This window comes from Marmota monax, unplaced genomic scaffold (genome assembly GCF_021218885.2).
Source record: "Marmota monax isolate L192 unplaced genomic scaffold, Marmota_monax_Labrador192_F-V1.1 WCK01_AAM20220418_F8-fsc00260, whole genome shotgun sequence".
Lineage (NCBI taxonomy): Eukaryota > Metazoa > Chordata > Mammalia > Rodentia > Sciuridae > Marmota > Marmota monax.
In genome coordinates this window covers 1,325,587-1,343,794 of record NW_026694062.1, presented here as the reverse complement: position 1 = coordinate 1,343,794, position 18,208 = coordinate 1,325,587, and the positions used below count along the sequence as shown (strand labels likewise).

The 18,208-nt window shown below is 44.9% G+C and overlaps 1 protein-coding gene across 1 annotated transcript in view; it reads right to left on the bottom strand.

The window, feature by feature from the left end:
- Gpr143 (G protein-coupled receptor 143) overlaps positions 1-15,377 on the bottom strand; it is a 35,596-nt gene extending 20,219 nt beyond the window's left edge. Inside the window, exons 1-4 of the mRNA XM_046464235.2 lie at positions 15,023-15,377; positions 10,732-10,841; positions 9,825-9,919; positions 48-140 (exon numbers count right to left, since the gene is read on the bottom strand). Of these exons, the coding sequence (XP_046320191.1) occupies positions 48-140; positions 9,825-9,919; positions 10,732-10,841; positions 15,023-15,272 (548 nt within the window). The 5' untranslated portion in view covers positions 15,273-15,377. The remainder of the gene's footprint in view (positions 1-47; positions 141-9,824; positions 9,920-10,731; positions 10,842-15,022) is intronic.
- Positions 15,378-18,208: the final 2,831 nt, after the last annotated feature.

Genomic DNA, 18,208 nt, shown 5'->3' with positions numbered 1-18,208 from the left:
AGTCAGACCGGCTCATTTTCTATAAGAACTGGGCCACTGAGGCTTACCTGGACACAGAGGGGTAGTACAGCATGACAGCTCCCTCTGCACAGAGCAGGAGGGCCAGGCCCCAGGCCATGATGTGGTACAACACGATGGTGCTAGGAGAGAAGCAGAACAGGGTGGCACTGCTCAGAGGAGGACAAAGGGGCCTGGCAAAGAAACTACCAGACTAGCCACCAGGCCAGCTTCTGAACCAGGAAAGGTAGGAGCAAAACCACCCTCCACAGAGGTATAGTGCTGCCAAGGGCACCAATGTGTGTGCTTATTTTTCAGTTGAGGTGAAATTGACATAATATAACATCAACTATTTAAAGAGAACAACCCAGGGACACTTAGGAAATTCACAATGTGGTTCAATTGTTCTAGAACATTTTATCAGACCCAGAAGGGAACCTCGTTCCCATTAGCAGTCACTCCCCATTCCCTCCAGCCCACAGTCCCTGACAGTCACCGATCTGCTTTGCTTTTATGAATCCAGCTATTGTAGACATGTCACAGCTTCATTTCTTTTTATGACTGAATAATATGAATAGACCACATTTTGTTTATCCATTCATCCATCAGTGGATGTTCTGGTTGAATACTGCTACTCCGAACATGCACATAAAACTATTTGAGTTCCTATTTTCAATTCTCTGGGGTTGTATACCTAGAAGTGGAATTGCTGAGTTATGTGGTATTTTTGTGTTTATGTTTTTCTTTTTTTTTTTTTTTCCTTTCTTTCTTGTCTTTCTTTCCCAGTGCGTGGGATGGATCCCAGGGCCTTGCACATGCCAGCCACGTGCTCTACCATTGAGCTACACGCCCAGCCTCTCTCTGCTTAATTTTATCAGAAACCAGAGTCTCCACATCTTTGCCAACAGTTTTTGTTTTCCACTTTTTTTTTTAATAGGATCTCACCATTTGCTCTGGCTGGCACCAAACTCTGGGGCTCAAAACAGTTCTCCTGCCTCAGACTCCTGAGTAGCTTGGACTACAGATGTACATCACCTTGCCTGGCTTCAAGTTTGGTTGTTGCTGTTCTCATGGGAATGGCTGCTATTTTTGAGACTTGGCTAAGTTGGCCCCACTCTCCATAAAATCATAGAATAGGTTAAGTCCATCTATAGTACCCTTCAGGGACAGTACTGTTCAGTTCTCATCAGCTCTGGTCTGAATACTTGGATCCCCACAAAATTCCTGGGTTGAAATCCTAACTCCAAAGGTGTGGCATTATAAAGTGGGGTCTTTGGAGAACTAATGAAGTCACAAGAGTAGAGACTTTATGGATAGGATTATTGCCTTTTATGAAGGAGGCCCAGGAGCTCCCTGCCCCCTCCACCATGTGAGGACAGTGAGAAGTGGCCATCTATGAACCAGGAAGAACATGTACCAAACATTGACTCTGCCATACCTTGACCTTGGACTTCCAGCCTCCAGGACTATAAGAAATATTCTGTGTGTGTATGTGTGTGTGTGTGTGTAGGAATGCCAGAGACTGAACCCAGGGGCACTCTATCTCTGAGCTACATCCACAGACCTTTTTATTTTTGAGACAGGGACTTATTAAATTGCCAAAGTTGGCTTCAAACTTATGATTCTCCTGCCTCAGTCTCCTGAGTCACTTGGAGTTATAGATCTGTGCCACCATACCTGGCTTAAGAAATGCGTCTCTACTGTTTGTAAGTCACTTTGTGGCATTTTGTTATAGCAGCCCAGATAGACTGAGACATTATATTGACCAATCTTCTATTACTATAACAAATATCTGAGATAATGAATTTATAAAGAAGAAAGATTGCATGGCATGGTGGCTTATGTCTTTAATCCTAGATACTGAAGAGGTGAAGGCAGGAATATCTCAATTTTGAGGCCAGCCTGGGCGACTTAGCCAGACCCTGTCTCAAAAGTAAAAATAATAAAAAGGCTTGGGAATGTGGCTCAGTAGTAGAGGACCTCTGGGTTCAATGCCCAGTACTGGACCAAAGAAATTAGAGAGAGGTTTTATTTTGGCTCACAGTTTTAGAGTTTTCAGCCTGTGATTGGTTGTGCTTGTTGCTTTGAGCATATCATGGTAGGAGCAGGGTAGAGTAAAGCCACTTATTTCTTGGTCAAGAAGCAAAAGAGAGAAAGAGGAAGGTGATAGGATCCCACTGTCTCCTTCAAGGGCATGACCCCAGTGACCTAAAGACCTGCCAGTAGGCCCCACCTCTTAGATTTCCACCACCTCCCAATAGTGCCAAGCTGTGGGTCAAGCCTTGGGATACCCGGGCCTTTGGGTGACAATTAAGATCCAAGCTATAACATCCACCATCTCAGGGGCATGGTACACAAGCCTTGTCCTCCCAATCCTCCATCCCTAACAACCTCCCCTCTTATTCACCCTGTACCCCGACTCCAGGGAGAGACCTGAGGTTGTACAGGTCCCTGAGGTTGTCCCATCCCTGAATCCAAACATCCAGGTGACTACTAATAGCATTTCCTTAGCAAAACCCACTACTCAGAGCCTTGGGTGGCTTTTCCCGGTCATGTGAACAATATAGCCCTCTGTGGCTTGCCCTTGCCACTGTGGTAAAGGCCAGGTGGACCTCAGGCCATGTTGTTCCCTGACACTTACACTATTGCCCAAGGCAGGCTGGCCATCCCTGGTCCTCCACCCACTCTTCCCATCAGACTGGCCTTGGCCTGCATGCCCACCTGTCTTGAGGCACTGTAAGGGGCACAGTAAGTTTAAGAGCAGTAAGGAGACCCCAGAAATTGACCAGCATCCTACTAACAGTGAAACTCAAGAAACACAGCCACTCTTGAATCTTCATTTGACTGCAACTTTTTTTTTTTTTTTTTGGTACTGGGGATTAAACCCAGGGGTACTTAACCACTGAACCACACCCCAGTCCCTTTTATTGTTTATTTTGAGACAGGGTCTTCCTAAGTTGCTCAGGCTAGCCTCGAACTTAAAATCCTCCTGCCTCAGCCTTCTGCAATGCAATATTCTGTAGAGAACAGGAATGGCCAGTGATAGCATAAGCTTCGTTTACTCTTAAGCTGTATGATAGATATCAGGTATGTGCAAAGGGAAGGTCCACTTAGGAAGGTCCACTTAAAAGGAATGAGGTGCTGATATCTGCTACAATATCGATGAACTTTGCAGACATTGTATCAAGTGAAATAAGCCAGACACAAAAAGGCCACAGAGTGCCTGATTCCCTTTATGTGGGGAATGATGGATAATGGGTACAGAGTTTCTTATGGTGGTGGTAGAAATGTTCTGGAATTAGTAGTTGTACTGATTGATGTATTATTTTTGTGAATGTCTTAAAAGCCACTGACTTAGGGGCTGGCGCTGTAATTCAGTGGCAGAGCACTTGCCTTGCATGCATGAGGCCCTGGGTTCGATCCTCAGCACCACATAAAAATAAATAAAATAAAGGCATTCTGTCAATCTGCAACTACAAAAAATAAAACAGAAAAAGAAAAAGAAAAGCCACTGACCTGCACATTTTTAAAGGATGATTATTTTGGTATGACAATTACATGTCAATTAAAAGAGTATCATGGAGATTGGGTTTGTGTCTCAGTGTAGAGTGCTCGCCTAGCATGTGAGAGGCACTGGGTTCGATCCTCAGCTCCACATAAAAATAAATAAAGGTATTTTGTCCATCTACAACTAAAAAAATATTTTAAAAAAAAGAGTATCTTGGAGTTTCATCAAGATGATGTCTCACTCAACATTCACTGGCTAAGTGTTCCCTGAGTGTCTAGAGAGGCACAGAAAGTGCTAAGAATGAAACAAAGTTTCTCCACAGCCCTGACGTGGAAGCTAGGCACAGAGGCTGGGATGCAGAAGAGTTTACATAAAATGAAGGTTGGACCCAAGAGACAAAACTATGTTTATAAGTTAAGGTGCCAACACTTACGTTAGCTGGGGCAGGGGTCCTCAAAAATATCTCTATCCTAATCTTCAGCATCTATGATAGTGTTGCTATATATGGCAAGACACTTTGCAGATGTGATTAAATGAAGGACTTTTGAGATGGGAAGATTATCCTAGATATAGGCGTCCTGGATAAATAACCACATGAATCCATAAAGGCAGAGAATCTCGGGCTAGGGGTGCAGCTCAGCAGTAGACTACTTGCTAGCATGTGTGAGGCCCTGGGTTCTATCCCCAGGATCATAGGAAGCAAAAAAGGCAGATAATCTTTACCATCTGCAAAGAACTAGAGAGATGGGAGTTTAGAGTCTTATTCACCATTACTGGCTTTGAAGATGGCAGATGTAGCCACAGGCTAAGGAAGCTGGGAGGTCAGTGTGACTGGAACAGAGACTGTGAATGAGAGAATGGACAGAGGGTGTCCACAGGACTGTGTCAGTTTTATTCTAAGTATGATAAGAATCCACCAGAAGATTCTTTTCATTTTTTCTAAAAATATATGTATTGCAACAAGATAAAACTTAAAAAGCGGAATCTTAGAGGCAGGATGTTGCTCAGTGGTAGCAGGCATGAGACAGAGTTTCATTCCCAGCATTGCCAAAAAAAAAAAAAAAAAAAAAAAAAGGTGAACATGGAAAACAAAACAAGACTCAGTAAAGAATGGAGGGTAGTTTTGGGAAAAAATTATCCAATCCCTGTGACTCCAAAGTTTCTGGGGGAGATGATAGAAAGTGAGGTCAAGGGACTATTCTTGGTTGTGTCTGGTTTCTCTTTACTGAATCTCAGACCTGTGAGTGAGTCCAACTGGATCTGGAGCAACCCTGACCTGAATCTGTGGTTCCCCAGATGATGGACATGAATGCCTTGGCTCCCGCTGAGCTGGGTTGGCCCCCTTATCTCCACTGTGAGACCAATGCCCCATCGGATAAACAAGGACCTTCTCCTCCCATCCTTCTTGAAGGAATTCCTAATATCCAAGGAGACAGGCTGACGCTCAGTCCAGACCAGGAAGGGTATGTGTCCAGCAATTGGTGGTATTAGATATTCCACGAGCATGAGGCTCCCTTTCTTGTCCCACCTCTGCACTCCCCATTCCCTGCATGGTTAGCATTCTTGGACAATCTCTATCATTCATCTTTGTACTTCAACACACCCCACCCTGTTCCCCCAGAGGATTTGAGGCTGTGGCCATCCAGATGCTGTGGGGTAGGCTTCAGTTTATTAAAGTCTTCTCTCTGAGGGGATGGGGAGGGCAGGGCCCCATCAGTCGGGTACACTGGCAGTCCCTCTTAACTCTATTGGGTGCCTGGTAAATAGCATTAAATAGTGGAATTTTCACTCTAAAGATCAGCTGTGTAGACGAAAGGAGTGGTGGTCAGAGATCAGAATGGGAAACGATGCCCTTCTCCAAAGAGATGAGAAGGGAGAGAAACAGGCTCACAAAGGGAATGAACTTCCGGAAGAGAGAAAACATTTTGTAGCCAGCTGTCTGGGAGGCCATAAGGAAATGACTCCTTCATAGTTTGCCTCCCACATCGTAACCAGTTCCTGCAGCCGCCCTCCCCTGGCTTCACTGGGAGCATGTGGGGGTGTATCTCAGCAGTGCAGGTTTTGTCTCTGGCTCACGGGAGATTTGGCGAGCCCACAGAGACAGCAGCTCTCTGCAAGGGCTGGATGAGTGGAGTGCAGAATTTCTTCACTCCAGACCCTCTTCTTGGCTGGACAGTGCTGATGGCATCTTCAGAGTGGGGAGTGGGGAGTGGGTCTCTGGTCAGACTAAGGAAGTCCAAGGTCAGAGGACATGGAAGACTGGTTAATGACTCTTGCCCATCCTGCAAGACAGCAGTCAGGTCTGGGCCAGCAGGAGCAGGTGGCTCCCACATTAATGGCTGATGCCACTGAAACCCACCCCAGAGGGTGAGTGCCCAACCCAGGGGAGCCCAGGAGTAGCCAGGTCACAGCTGAAGACCCTTGCTCTCTTATCCAACCACTGAATTGTTCCAAGTCCAGGCGAGTGTAAATCCTCCTTGGCCATTATTTCATATCACTCTTTTATTTTCTTAGAGCAAGCAGAGACTTCAGTTCATGGCCATTTCCAAGATCGCAAGTACCACACTGTCTGTTATTATTTAAAACTGGTATGTTTCACACCTGCAGCCAGAATTAACCACTTAAATTTCCACTTGAAATCTGTCTTAATGATGTTTCTGAGGATTAAAATTAAAAGAACTCCCCAGCCAAAGAAAACAGGTACAGGTACGTAAGACAGGATCTCCAAGGCAAAGGGCCATACCTGCAAAGTTTGGCCCCTGCCCTGGAATTCAGCAGGACACCCCCTGCCCAACCAGCTGCAGTCTCCTAATAGCCATCTTCAGGACCAACTCTACCTGCTGCCCTGGAAAACAAGCTGGCTCTTAAAATGCAGCTACCGAAGCTTTGGAACCCAAACCCTCAGCCCTGGTGAAGTGCATCTAGCAGAGTCCCCTGGGACATCTCCCACCAGGCATCAGGTGAGGCTTTGTGCTCATGGCTACGGAGCACCTCTTACTTATCTGTTGTGTGCCCTGCTCCTGACTGATTAGGGAGCTCATTTCACTCCCGACCATCAGTCATCTGAGGAGCGGAAACCTGCCCTTGCTCTTGCCCTTGGAAGGCATGGTGTTTCATGTTCTGGGATGTTCACCTTCTGCATAAGGACGGGTCCTTGGAAGCCTAACCAGCATCCAGAGTCCCGCCTTCTTGAACACTGAGTTCCAAGATGAATTTCCAAATACATGCCTGTGCCAAAGAGGGCTTCTTGATTGCCTGCCCTGAGAGTCCAGACAGTTCTCACACTGTTCCTTCTAACCCAGTCCTGTGTCCCCCACCTGCCCTACCATGGGTGGGGTGAAGTAATGCTCCTCTAATGACAGTGGGGGGCATGCTCTTCACCCGGCTTCCTTCCAGAACTCCCAGGCTCCTCTGATCTCTGTTACTGGCTGTCAGTGAGACCTTCAGTTGTGTCATAGCTCTGACTCCCCAAAACTGACGAGAGAGGCTCTCAGAAGGAACACAGCAATTGTACCAACTTTAGGGATTAGGCCTTCTCCTGCTGCTAGTTGCCTATAGGTACCCATTCTCCCTCTTTTCCTTATAACATAACCCAGAAGTTAGACAGAGGAGCAGCATAGTAGGCTAACAGACTATTTCCTATGTCCTCTAGCAACTAAGCACAACCAAGAAACTAAGTTCTGGCTAATACTATGCAAGTGGCATTGTGTGAAACTCTCAGGGAGGCCTTTTAAAGCTGGCTCGGGAGAAAACAGGCCCCTTATGTTCACTGATACACTTAGTTTGTTGGGGTCAATCCCCAGCACTGAAAACACACTAAATGGATCAACAAAATGTAGTATTTTGGAATATTATTCAGTTATGAAAAGGAATTATCTTAGTCTTTTCTGGCTGTCATGATAGAATACCAGAGGCTGGGTGGCTTATAAAAAACAGACATTGAATGCTCAAGGCTCTGGAGACTGCAGCCCAAGGTCTAGGTGTGGCAGACACAGGGTCTACTGAGGACTGCTTCCTGGTTCAGAGACGACACCTTCTCACTGGGTCCTCACAGGTGGAAGAGGCTGGGAGCTCTGGGGTGGGGGTTCTCTTATAAGAACACTCAATCCATTCATGAGCCTCCACCTTCATGACCTCATTGCCTCCCAAGGCCCTACTTCCTAACACCATTAGCTAGGGGTGAGAATTTCAAAATCAAACTTGTTGGATGGGGAGGACATAAGCACTCAGACCACAACAGGAATGAAGTACTAATACATACTACAACATAGATAAACCTGCAATATGTTATGCTGAACTTAAGAGCTCATATAGGAAATGTCCTATATTGCATTATTTCATTGATCTACAATGGCCAGAATAGGCATATCCATAGAGTCTAAAAATTTTGGTTGCCAGGGTGGAGGAAGGTGGGGAGAGATTGGGGAATGACTAATAACTGGTACAGGGATTGGGGGAGATGATTACAAAGTTGTAAAGTGGATGATATCAATGGTGCCCAGTGGTATACAACTGTGATCCCAGCTATTCTGGAGGCTGAGGCAGGGGAATCACAAGTTTAATGCCAGCCTGGGCAACTTGGTGAGACCCTGTCTCAAAATAATAAAATAGGGTTGGAGTATATAGCTAAGTGGTAGAGCACTGCTGGATTCAATCCCCAGTATTACTAAAAAAAAAAAAAAAAAATCTATCGACATACTGAAAACCACTTGATTTTACTGTTAAATGTGTGGCTTTAGGGGCTGGGGTTGTAGCTCAGTGGCAGAGCACTTGCCTAACATGTGTGGGGCACTGGGTTCTATTCTCAGCACCGCATATGAACAAATAAACGAACAAATAAATAAAGGTCCATTGACAACTAAAAAAATATTTTTTAAAACGTGTAACTTTATAAACCCATTTTTAAAAAAGACAAAAAGTAAAAGCAAGCAAGGACTTTCTGATTGAAACAGACCAGGAACTGGGCGGGGGAGGGAATAAATGTCTCCTGGACTTAAGAGCTAGGAGACCTGGACACTTGCCCTACTTGGCCACGTCCAACGTCTCTTAGTCAGTTAGGTTCTGGGTGTTGCTACATGGTCAACATCCCAATGACAGTAACAGCTCAGATCCACTGAGCCCCCACCATGTGCCAGGCACTATTCTAATCCATTTACATGTGTGATTGATGTTACTCTTTCCAGTGATCTTATGCAGTGGGTACCAGTTACACAGTGAGTGCCTGAGCAGGAGCTCAAACCTACCTATGCCCAAGGCACCAACCTCTGTGTGAGACCTTGCCAGACAAACACCTCCAGCCCCAGCCCTCATCTGTTCCACTTTTAATATAAGATGTATACAGAAGTAGTTCTTCATACAGTCTTTGATGTACAGTGAAAAATTGTCATACCTGGGCACAGTGGCACACTCCTATAATCCCAGCAACTCGGGAGGCTGAAGCAGGAAGATCACAAGTTCAAGGCCAGCTTCAGTAATTTAGGCCCTAAGCAACTTAATGAGGTCCTAAATAACTCAGCAAGACCCTATCTCAAAATATAAAAATGGCTGGGGATATAGTTCAGTGGTAAAGCACTCCTGGGTTTAATTCCCAGTACCAAAACAAAATTAAAAGAAAATTTTAAAAATTTGTCTAAATTCAGCAGGGCACAGAGACACACACCTGTAATCCCTGCCTCTTGGGGAGGCAGGAGGAAGGCAAGTTCAAGGCTAGCCTGGGAATTTTAAGAAACTTAGCAAGACCCTATCTCAAAATAAATGGGCTGAAGGTATGGCTCAGTAGAAATCCCCTGGTTCAATATCCAGTACCTCCCCACACACAACTTGTTTATATTCACACCGGTTTTTTCTTTCTTTTCATTTTTAACGTGTCCAGTTCCAAATATTTAATTTCTTTTTTTTTTCTTTTGGTGCTGGGGATTAAACCCAGGGCCTTGCACAAGAGTGTGACCTACCATCAAGCACCCCCTCCCCTATCCCTCAAATATTTAATTTCTTGAGTTACTTAGTGTCAAGATTTTAAAAACCTCAGCATTTTAGGTGGTTTTTTGTTTGTTTTTTGCATTGCTGGGGACTGAACCATGAGTACATGTTAGGCAAGCGCTCTACCATTAAGCCATGTTCCCAGCCCTGAAAACTTCAATATTTTGAATTGGCTTCCGGCCTGAGAATGAGCCACCATAGATGTTTCTGGGTGTGGGAGCCAGCTGCCAGACTGACAGACAGTGTCTGCCACTCTGCAACCCACCTTTGAATACTCAATGGCATCTCCTAATATTGCTCATAAAACACAACCAGGCAGACCTCTGTGCCCAGTGGATACCTCAGTCCTGCCGATCTCCTTATCACAAGATAGGCATCAACCGCATAGCAGAAGAGCCACCAGAAACAGGCACTGTACAACAGCTGGATCCACATCTGTAAACAGCAAGAACTCAGCATCAAAGATTCTGGAAACACACAAGGCCTCCAGTTCCTCCGTGAAATGAGATGGCAGATGTGGGCTTCTTCTGACATCAAGGAGAAGCCCACGTGAGCTCAGGGACATATGCAGACAGTCTCTAGGACAGGGGTGGGCTGTGGCCCAAGAAGGACTTGTGCATCTGTCCTCTGCTTAGCAGGATCTGACTAAGGACCCCCACCCCCACCTCGCATTTGGTATGCTTGCAGGCATGAAAGATCAGTGGGGGCTTTGAAGTAGAAGCTCTTTGTGGGCACGTGGCACTTGGAAAGTCCCTTGGAGGAGAAGGGGTGAGAAAGAGGCTGGAGGTATTAACTGCAGCAGGAGAGGTCTGCGCCTCCCTGCTGTGGGCTGAGAGGAGGCCTCATGAGGTGCAGTTAGGAAGCAGAGGGCAGGGAAGAAAAGAAAAAAAGGAACTGCGAATTCTGCTCCAGACCCAGTGATTCAACATCTACATTTGCACAATTTAAGCCCTTCTCGTGAGCACCAATAAAATGAGGTGCAGCATGGTGTGTTTTGTGTGTGTGTGTGTGTGTGTGTGTGTGATCTACTTATTTATTTAATGGTTTATGGATATAAGCCCTGGAGAGTTTGTGACAATACAGCGCTGGCCAGGCCCCACCCCAGGCTTCCTCATCTGTAGATTGGTGCACAGCCTGAGAATCTGCATTCCTCACAGGCTCCCAGAGGTTGCTGCTGCTCACTTTGGGGACCACAGCGCAACAGGCACAGAGGTGGGGAGGAGAGCACGCAGAGAGGGGGCACTCACCGCGCTCCCAACACAGAAAGCAGCAGGCCAAATGTCTGTTCCATTCCCATCAGAGATGTTTTCAACGAAATCTGGGAATCCCAGCCACACTGCCGACCGAAGGATGATCCCTAATAGAGAAGTAGATAAGGGGCTGTGGCTTAGCGGCAGAGTGCCCACCTAGCTCATGCGAGGCTCTGAGTTCAATCCTCAGCACCACATAAAAACAAACAAATAAAATAAAGGTCTTGTGTCCAACTACAACTAAAAAATAAATATTTAAAAAAAGAGAGAGACGTAGATGGACTCTAAGGCATCTGACTCTAATTCACATCTAAAGCTGACTTGTTACTTTGTAAAAATGATAGCTAGTAATGCATGTGAGTGAAACAGGAAGAGAGCAAGAGAGCAAGCAGGAAAGAGGAAGGGAAGGAGAGAAGGAGGAGAAAGAAAGGAAAGAAGGAGGAAAGGGACAGAAAAGAAGGAAGGATGGAGGGAGAGAGGGAAAAACACGTTCACGTGTTCAGAAAAAAGGGAGGAGAAGGAGGAGGAGAAAATGAAGAGGAGGAGGAGGAGGAGGAATGGGAAGGGGAAGGAAGAAGAACTGTTATTCAGAAAACCCATCTTATATTGGCAAAGCGATCCCAGGCACTTCCATTTCAATTGAAAGCAACATCAGCCACAAGCTTGTCCCCAATTTTTTGTTTGCTTGTTGACTTGGCATTACAAAGTGTTTATGTAAATAGCAACTTGTATTTCTTAGCTATACTTTTAATGTTCACGTCAATTATTCCTTACATAGAGAATTGTTTACAAAGCACAATTCTGAAGCTTAAATGTATAGTTCCTTCATTCTTTTGGAAAATACATATAAATTTTTCAAAAATTAGATCTCAGTACTTTGCTTTGGACATTTATTATCTGTGAGTTTTCCTTGCTATTAGGCTCAAATATTTAACATTCTTCAATTAGCACACACACACTTATGGTATACATTACAGCTCTTTGCAAAGTAATGCAATGCCCTTTGTTTAAATGTATCCTGTTATGATTTAGGTATGACGTATCTCACAAAACTCATGTGTGAGAGAGTATAAGAAAGTGTAAAGGTGAAGTGATTAGGTTATAAGAGCCTTAACCTAATCAGGGCATCAATCCCCTGATATGGATTACCTGGGTGGTGACTGTAGGCAGGTAGGGTGTGGCTGGAGGAGGTGGATCACTGGGGTGTGCCTTTGGGGTTTCTATTTTGTCTGTGATGAAGGAAGTCTATCTCTCTCTTTCTCCTTCCTGGTGCCAAGTCCTGAGCAGCCTTCCTCTGCCATACTCTTCTGCCATGATGATGTCTCACCTCCTGATGTCTCACCTCAGGCCCCAAAGAATGGGGTCAGCCATCTATGGACTAAGACCTCTGAAACCATGAGCCCTAAAATAAACTTTTCCTCCTCTTAAGCTGCTCTTGTCAGGTCTTTTGGTCATAGCAATGAAAATCCTACTAGTACACCACTGAATACATAGGTACTTGTAACACAACTAAGCATACATGTGCTATTTATTATGCTATTAAAGGAGATCTATGAACACTAGAAAGCTTAACATACACCTTCCCACTATCTAGCCACTGCTAACAACAACACACCTGGCCTTCTCCTAACTTCTGCTCATTTTCCTACAACATCTCCCACCTCCCTCTTTGAAGGACACGATGCTCTTCCACCAACTCTGAAAATATATTTGGTTATATCTTTATTTCCAGATATTCAAGTAACAGAAATAAACTACTATTAAGATCTCTTCCTAAAAAAAATGACTTAGTGGAATCAGGAAGAAAACCAATGTTTCATTGAATAATCCTGCACCAAAATGATTTTATCCCTAATAGAAAGGAAAAATTCCTTTCCTGGCTTATTCTTCAAGTCTGAGAAAACGACTTGAGGTTACATAGTATTTATTTAAAGTCAAGGTCTGGGGGGTCTTCAATCATGTTTTTATCACTCTGGGCAAAAGGACAGAACAGAAATGGGTCCTGGGATACACAACACCTGTGTCCAGGTACCAGCTCAAAGTAGGGTACATAAGGCAGTTAATACAGGCTTCATAGGCTTTGCCTCAAGATAAACATTACAAAAAAAAAAAAAAGTTCCAACAAGGTCAACACCATCAAGTAATTACAAAGTGTGGGCAGAATGTGAGTGTTTACTTGAACAAACCCACTATAAAATAACATTTATGGGACAACTGAACAAACACTGGCAACATTAAGAAATTGCTTTTAATTATTTTAAATTGATAATAACACCAGGGTTAAATATGCTTAAAATTCTATGTTTAGCTGAGCCCAGTAGTACACACCAGTAATCTCAGCGACTTAGGGGTTTGAGGCAGGAGGATCACAAATTTGAGGCCAGCCTGGGCAACTTAGCAAGACTCTGTATCAAATAACATTTTTAAAAAGGGTTGGATTTTGTTTATTTGTATGAGACAGACCTTGCTAAATTGTTCAGGCTGGCCTTAAATTTCCAAGTCTCCTGTCTCAATCTCCCAGGCATGCACCGCTATACCAGCAACCTGTTTTAAAAACCCCAATCAGCATTTAGTTTTGTTTTTTGGTGGTACTAAGGATTGAAGATTAAATTTAGCGGCAACCTACCACTGAGCTACATCCCCAGTCCTTTTGATTTTGAGACAAGTTCTCACTAATTGCTCAGGCTGGCCTCAAATTTGTCGTTATTCAGCTTCAGCCTCCCCAGTTGCTGGGATTATAGGCATGGGTTACCATGCCCAGCCATAGCAGCATTTTTATTCTTGCCTTTTCTCATCTAATCAGGGCTGTGCTGAAACCCACACTCTGGTAGCCCTCCCTTGACAGTGGATAAGAGAGAAGATGATGCTAGGAATGCTGGAACCCAAAATTACCTCCCAGAAATAAAGGAATCTTTTTGTGAACCAAATGAGAGAGAGGGGGGGGGGGAAATAGAAGCTTTTAAGTGAAAAGTAAGAAAAAGTTACTAAATAAGACCATAAAGGAATTGCCAGTAGAATTGCTTTGTATTTCTTGAAAAAAGTTTTAAAAGGTAGAGAGGGAAAGTCTGGGGATGTAGCTCAGGAATACAGCATTTGCTTGGCATGTGCAAGGCCCTGAGTTTAATCCCCAGGACCACAAAAATAAACTAATAAATAGAGTTCTTATGTTTTAGTGCTCTATACTCAGATCTGAATGGATGAAATGACATGAAGTCTGAAATGTGCTTCAAATTAAGCCAGTAAGGAGGGAGAAGGGCAAGTACAGGGAGAGTACGTGAGGATCCATGATGGTTGTTTATATATCATATCTACATTGATGTATGTTGGGAACTTTCCAACAAAAAGTTAAACAAAATGGCAAAACTCAACTTTAGAGTTCTATAAAATGTGTCATGCTATAGTTTAAAGCAGATTCTATAAAATGTGTCATGTTTAAAGCAGAATTTGGCAAAATTGTTCCTTTGAGGGCTGATAGTAAACATCTTTGACTTTGTGGTGATACTTTCTCTGCCCAGTATTCCACCGTGTTCTGGTAGAGCAGATCTGGTCCTAGATGAGGTGAAATGCAGAGCCTAGCTGTGTTCTGTAAAACTTTATTTATGGACACTAACACTTAAATTCATGTCCATTCACATGTCAGCAAATCTGCTTCGATTTAAAAAAATCATTTTAAAATGTAAAACCGTTCCTTGGTGGGGGAAGAAGAGTTACAGAAAACGCTCAGCAGAAGGGGTTTGCTCTGCAGCCTACACTTGGCACACCTGGGTAAAAAGCAAACCTGGGGCAGCCCAAGGACATTGCACAGTGGTAGGGCCTGCCTGAGGCTCTTGGTTCATCCCAGCGCTGCAAAAGGAAGGGTTCAGGTAAAAAAATAAATAACGCACAAAAGAAGATATGGTACAAAGTAGGTACAAATAGCAAGGTGCGCACGCCACACATGTTAACTGGTGGTCTCTGCTGGATGCACCCGTCTTATTTTCTAGACTTTCCTTAACAACATTGTATGAGGTTTTTCTAATAAGTTTGCAATAACAAACACAATGAACGCTTTTCAAAATACAAGCAATGATCCTTAGACCTGAACTTTTCCCTCTTGCTTTGCAGAATCCCCTAGTTGTCCAGAGTAGTTTCTGGAATGAAAAGACCTCCAGCTCCTGGCTTGGTGCTAGAAGTGCTCAGACGCGCGAGCCCTGGCACCGGCTGGGCACGGAGCAGGTCTCCGTCGCCGGGCCACCGCGCTCCCTCCACCCAGCACTAAGTGTGTCCCAGCGGTGGGCCGCCCCCTTACCAAGGCAGCCGAGGCCGTCGCAAGCAGCAGCGGCCCTCAGGATGCGGGCCGAGGCAGGCGGAGAGGTGGAAGGGGCCCCGGGACCGGCGGGTCGGCGCCGGGGCAGCATCTGCAGGAGGCCGAGCACCAGGCGGAGCGCGCCGCTGCCCAGGCACAGCGCATGGAACGCCCGCGGCTGGAAGCTCAGCACGAGTTGCGTGGCAGCGTCCCGAGTGGGACAACAGAAGGTCCCCAAGCGCGGGGAGGCCATGGGCCAGCTCCGGGATGCGGCTCGGGTCTGCCAGGACCCCGCTGGCCGGCCTAGGTCATGTGCCGGGCGGGCTGAGGGAGGGGGACATCATGTGCCCTGGGCCTCTCCCCCACCTAACCCCCTGGTGCTTGCAGAAAAGGCGCCAGGGTTGGGGGGGGCTGTGCGCCCTCTGCAAAGGCCACGAGGAATCACGAGGGTGAGGCTTGATCTGCAGGAGGAGGGGCAGGGGAGAAAAACCAGAGGTAGGGGACGTCAGCTTTTCCCCTTCCCCGTGGTTTAATTCTCCAGAATTTACAGCCTCAAATCTACCATGGCGTCTTAGCTAGTCTTGGTAGAAAACTGGGCCCCGGGACAGACAGCCACTGTTTGGACTCTGAGATTCTCATATTGATGCCTTTGAGGCCCACGCATGTATGCATCAACTGTGGCTCATGTCTATAAAAGCATCTCTCTCAAGTAACAATGTGGTTAAAACAGTCTTTTGTGCATAGTCACTCTCCCCAATTGGAACAACCCCACTGGAGGTAGAATTTTCATTTAAAATTCAGAAAGCCAAGCCCAGAGTTGCACTCCTGTAATTCCAGCTACTTGGGAGGCTGAGGCAGGAGGATCTCATTTGAGGCTAGCCTCAGCAACTAAACAAAACCTTGTCAAAATAAAAAAGAGCTGGGGATGCAGTTCAGTGATAGAGTGCCACTAGGCTGGGTTCCCACTGTGTCTGTTGGGGGTGGGGGGGGGGGTGAATTTCATTAAGATAATTCTTTAAGAAACAGCAGAATGGTGATTACCAGAGGCCAGGGATAGTAAGGGTCAGATGAGGAGAGACTGACCAATGATCCTAAGTTATATTGAAGATAAGGGCAAGAAGTTCTGATGAACCATTGCACAGTAGAGTGATTTCAAAAGCAAGAAGAAAGGATTTTGAAAGTTTGCACTATAAAAAAATGATAAATATTTGAGGTGATAGACATGGTTAACTGGATTTAAACATTAATGCAATGCATATACATGTATCAAAACATTACATGATATCCCATTAATATGTACAATGTTTATATCTTATGTGCCAGTTAAAATAATTTTGAATAAAAAATAAGAGAAAACTAGTTTTTAAAATTATAGCATACTGTGGGGCTGGGGCTGGGGCTCAGCAGTAGCTCACTTGTCTGGCATGTGCGAGGCATTGGGTTCGATTCTCAGCACTGCATATAAATAAATAAAATTTGGGGGCTGAGGTTGTGGCTCAGCGGTAGAGCGCTCCCCTTGTACATGCGAGACCCTGGGTTAGATCCTCAGCACCACATAAAAATATATGAATAAAATAAAGGTATTGTGTCCAACTACAACTAAAAAATAAACATTTAAAACAAATAAATAAATAAATAAATGATTTTTAAAAAGTCTATCAACAACCAAAAAAAATTTTTTTTTTAATTATAGCATACTGGGCTGGGGATGTGGCTCAAGCAGTATCGCGCTCGCCTGGCCTGCGTGCGGCCCGGGTTCAATCCTCAGCACCACATACAAACAAAGATGTTGTGTCCGCCGAAAACTAAAAAATAAATATTAAAAAATTCTCTCTCTCTCTCTCTCAAAAAAAATTATTGCATACTAATGATAGCAAACAGAATAAAGCTGTTTTCCTCTTAAATTATATAAGGATGTATAAAAAAGTCCCCTCTAGATTGTGGCTTTTATTAAGAAAAAAAAAAAAGGCACTAAAACACTTGCCTAGCAAGAGTGAGGCCCTGGGTGTTCCATTCAAGCACAGAAAAAGAAAAGGAAAGAATGTAAGAAAGAAAGAAAAAGACACCAGCTTTGTCATATACCACTTAGCCACTGTATGGTTTAGATGTAGCGTCCCCCAAAAGCTCATGTGCAGACAGTGCGAGAAGGTTTGGAGGAGAAAGTATTGGGTTATATCTTTAACCTAATCCGGGAATTATTCCCTGATGGGATTAACTGAGTGGTAACTAGAGGCAGGTGGGGTGTGGCTGGAGGAAGTGGTTCACTGGGGGCAGGGCTACAGTGTACATAGTGTGTATCTGGAGAGTGGAGTTTCTCTCTGCTTTCTGATCATCATGTGAGCGACTTCCCTTTGCCACACTCTTTCACCATGATGTCCTGCCTCAACTTGACCCCCAAGGAATGGAGCCAGCCACTTTTGGACTGAGACCTCTGAAACTGTGAGCCCCTAAATAAACCTATCCTTTTCTACTGTTGTTCTGGTCGGGTCTTTCAGCAGCAAAAAAGGCTGACCAAAGCAGCCATCTCCCCCGCCCTGTGTGTTTATTTTATTTTGAGTCAGGATCTTACTAAGTTGCTTAGGCTGGCCTCAAGTTTATGAACCTCTTGCCTCAGACTTCCAAGTAACTGAAATAACAGGCCTGCAAGATGGCACTCTGTTTCAATTCTTTTGAATCAACCAATGCGGAGGTGTCCTTTTTGTTTGCAGGGGCTCTTCATTTAGAGGAGAACACTTCTTTTCCCTCCCACCTCAATGGCTCATCTGCTTTGTACAATTGGAGCTCAGATCCTGGGCCTGCTTCCTCTGGGGACCACAGGCCTGTGTTTCCTGTTGGGTCCCCAAGGAAGACAGACAGGAGGCTTGCTCTGCCAGACGGGAAGCAGAGCCTTATTTAACAATGGGCTGCAAACGCCACCACTTCAAAAGAATCGAGACCTGGCACGTCTATAAACGCAGTGCGTTCTAGCAGCTGCCCTGCCAGAAGTCAGAGCAGACTGACGTTTTCAAAAACCTTAGGAGCTCTTCTGAACCACATACTTAGTCATACAAACAGTAGAAAGCACACTAGAAAGACTCCCCAGACGTTGAGTTGGAGAAGCATAAAATCCTTATATCTAATTTGCACAGTTGAACTCCTCTTTCTCCTCTTTCCTTCTCTCCTGGTAAGCAGAGGTTGCTTCTGGCGGTT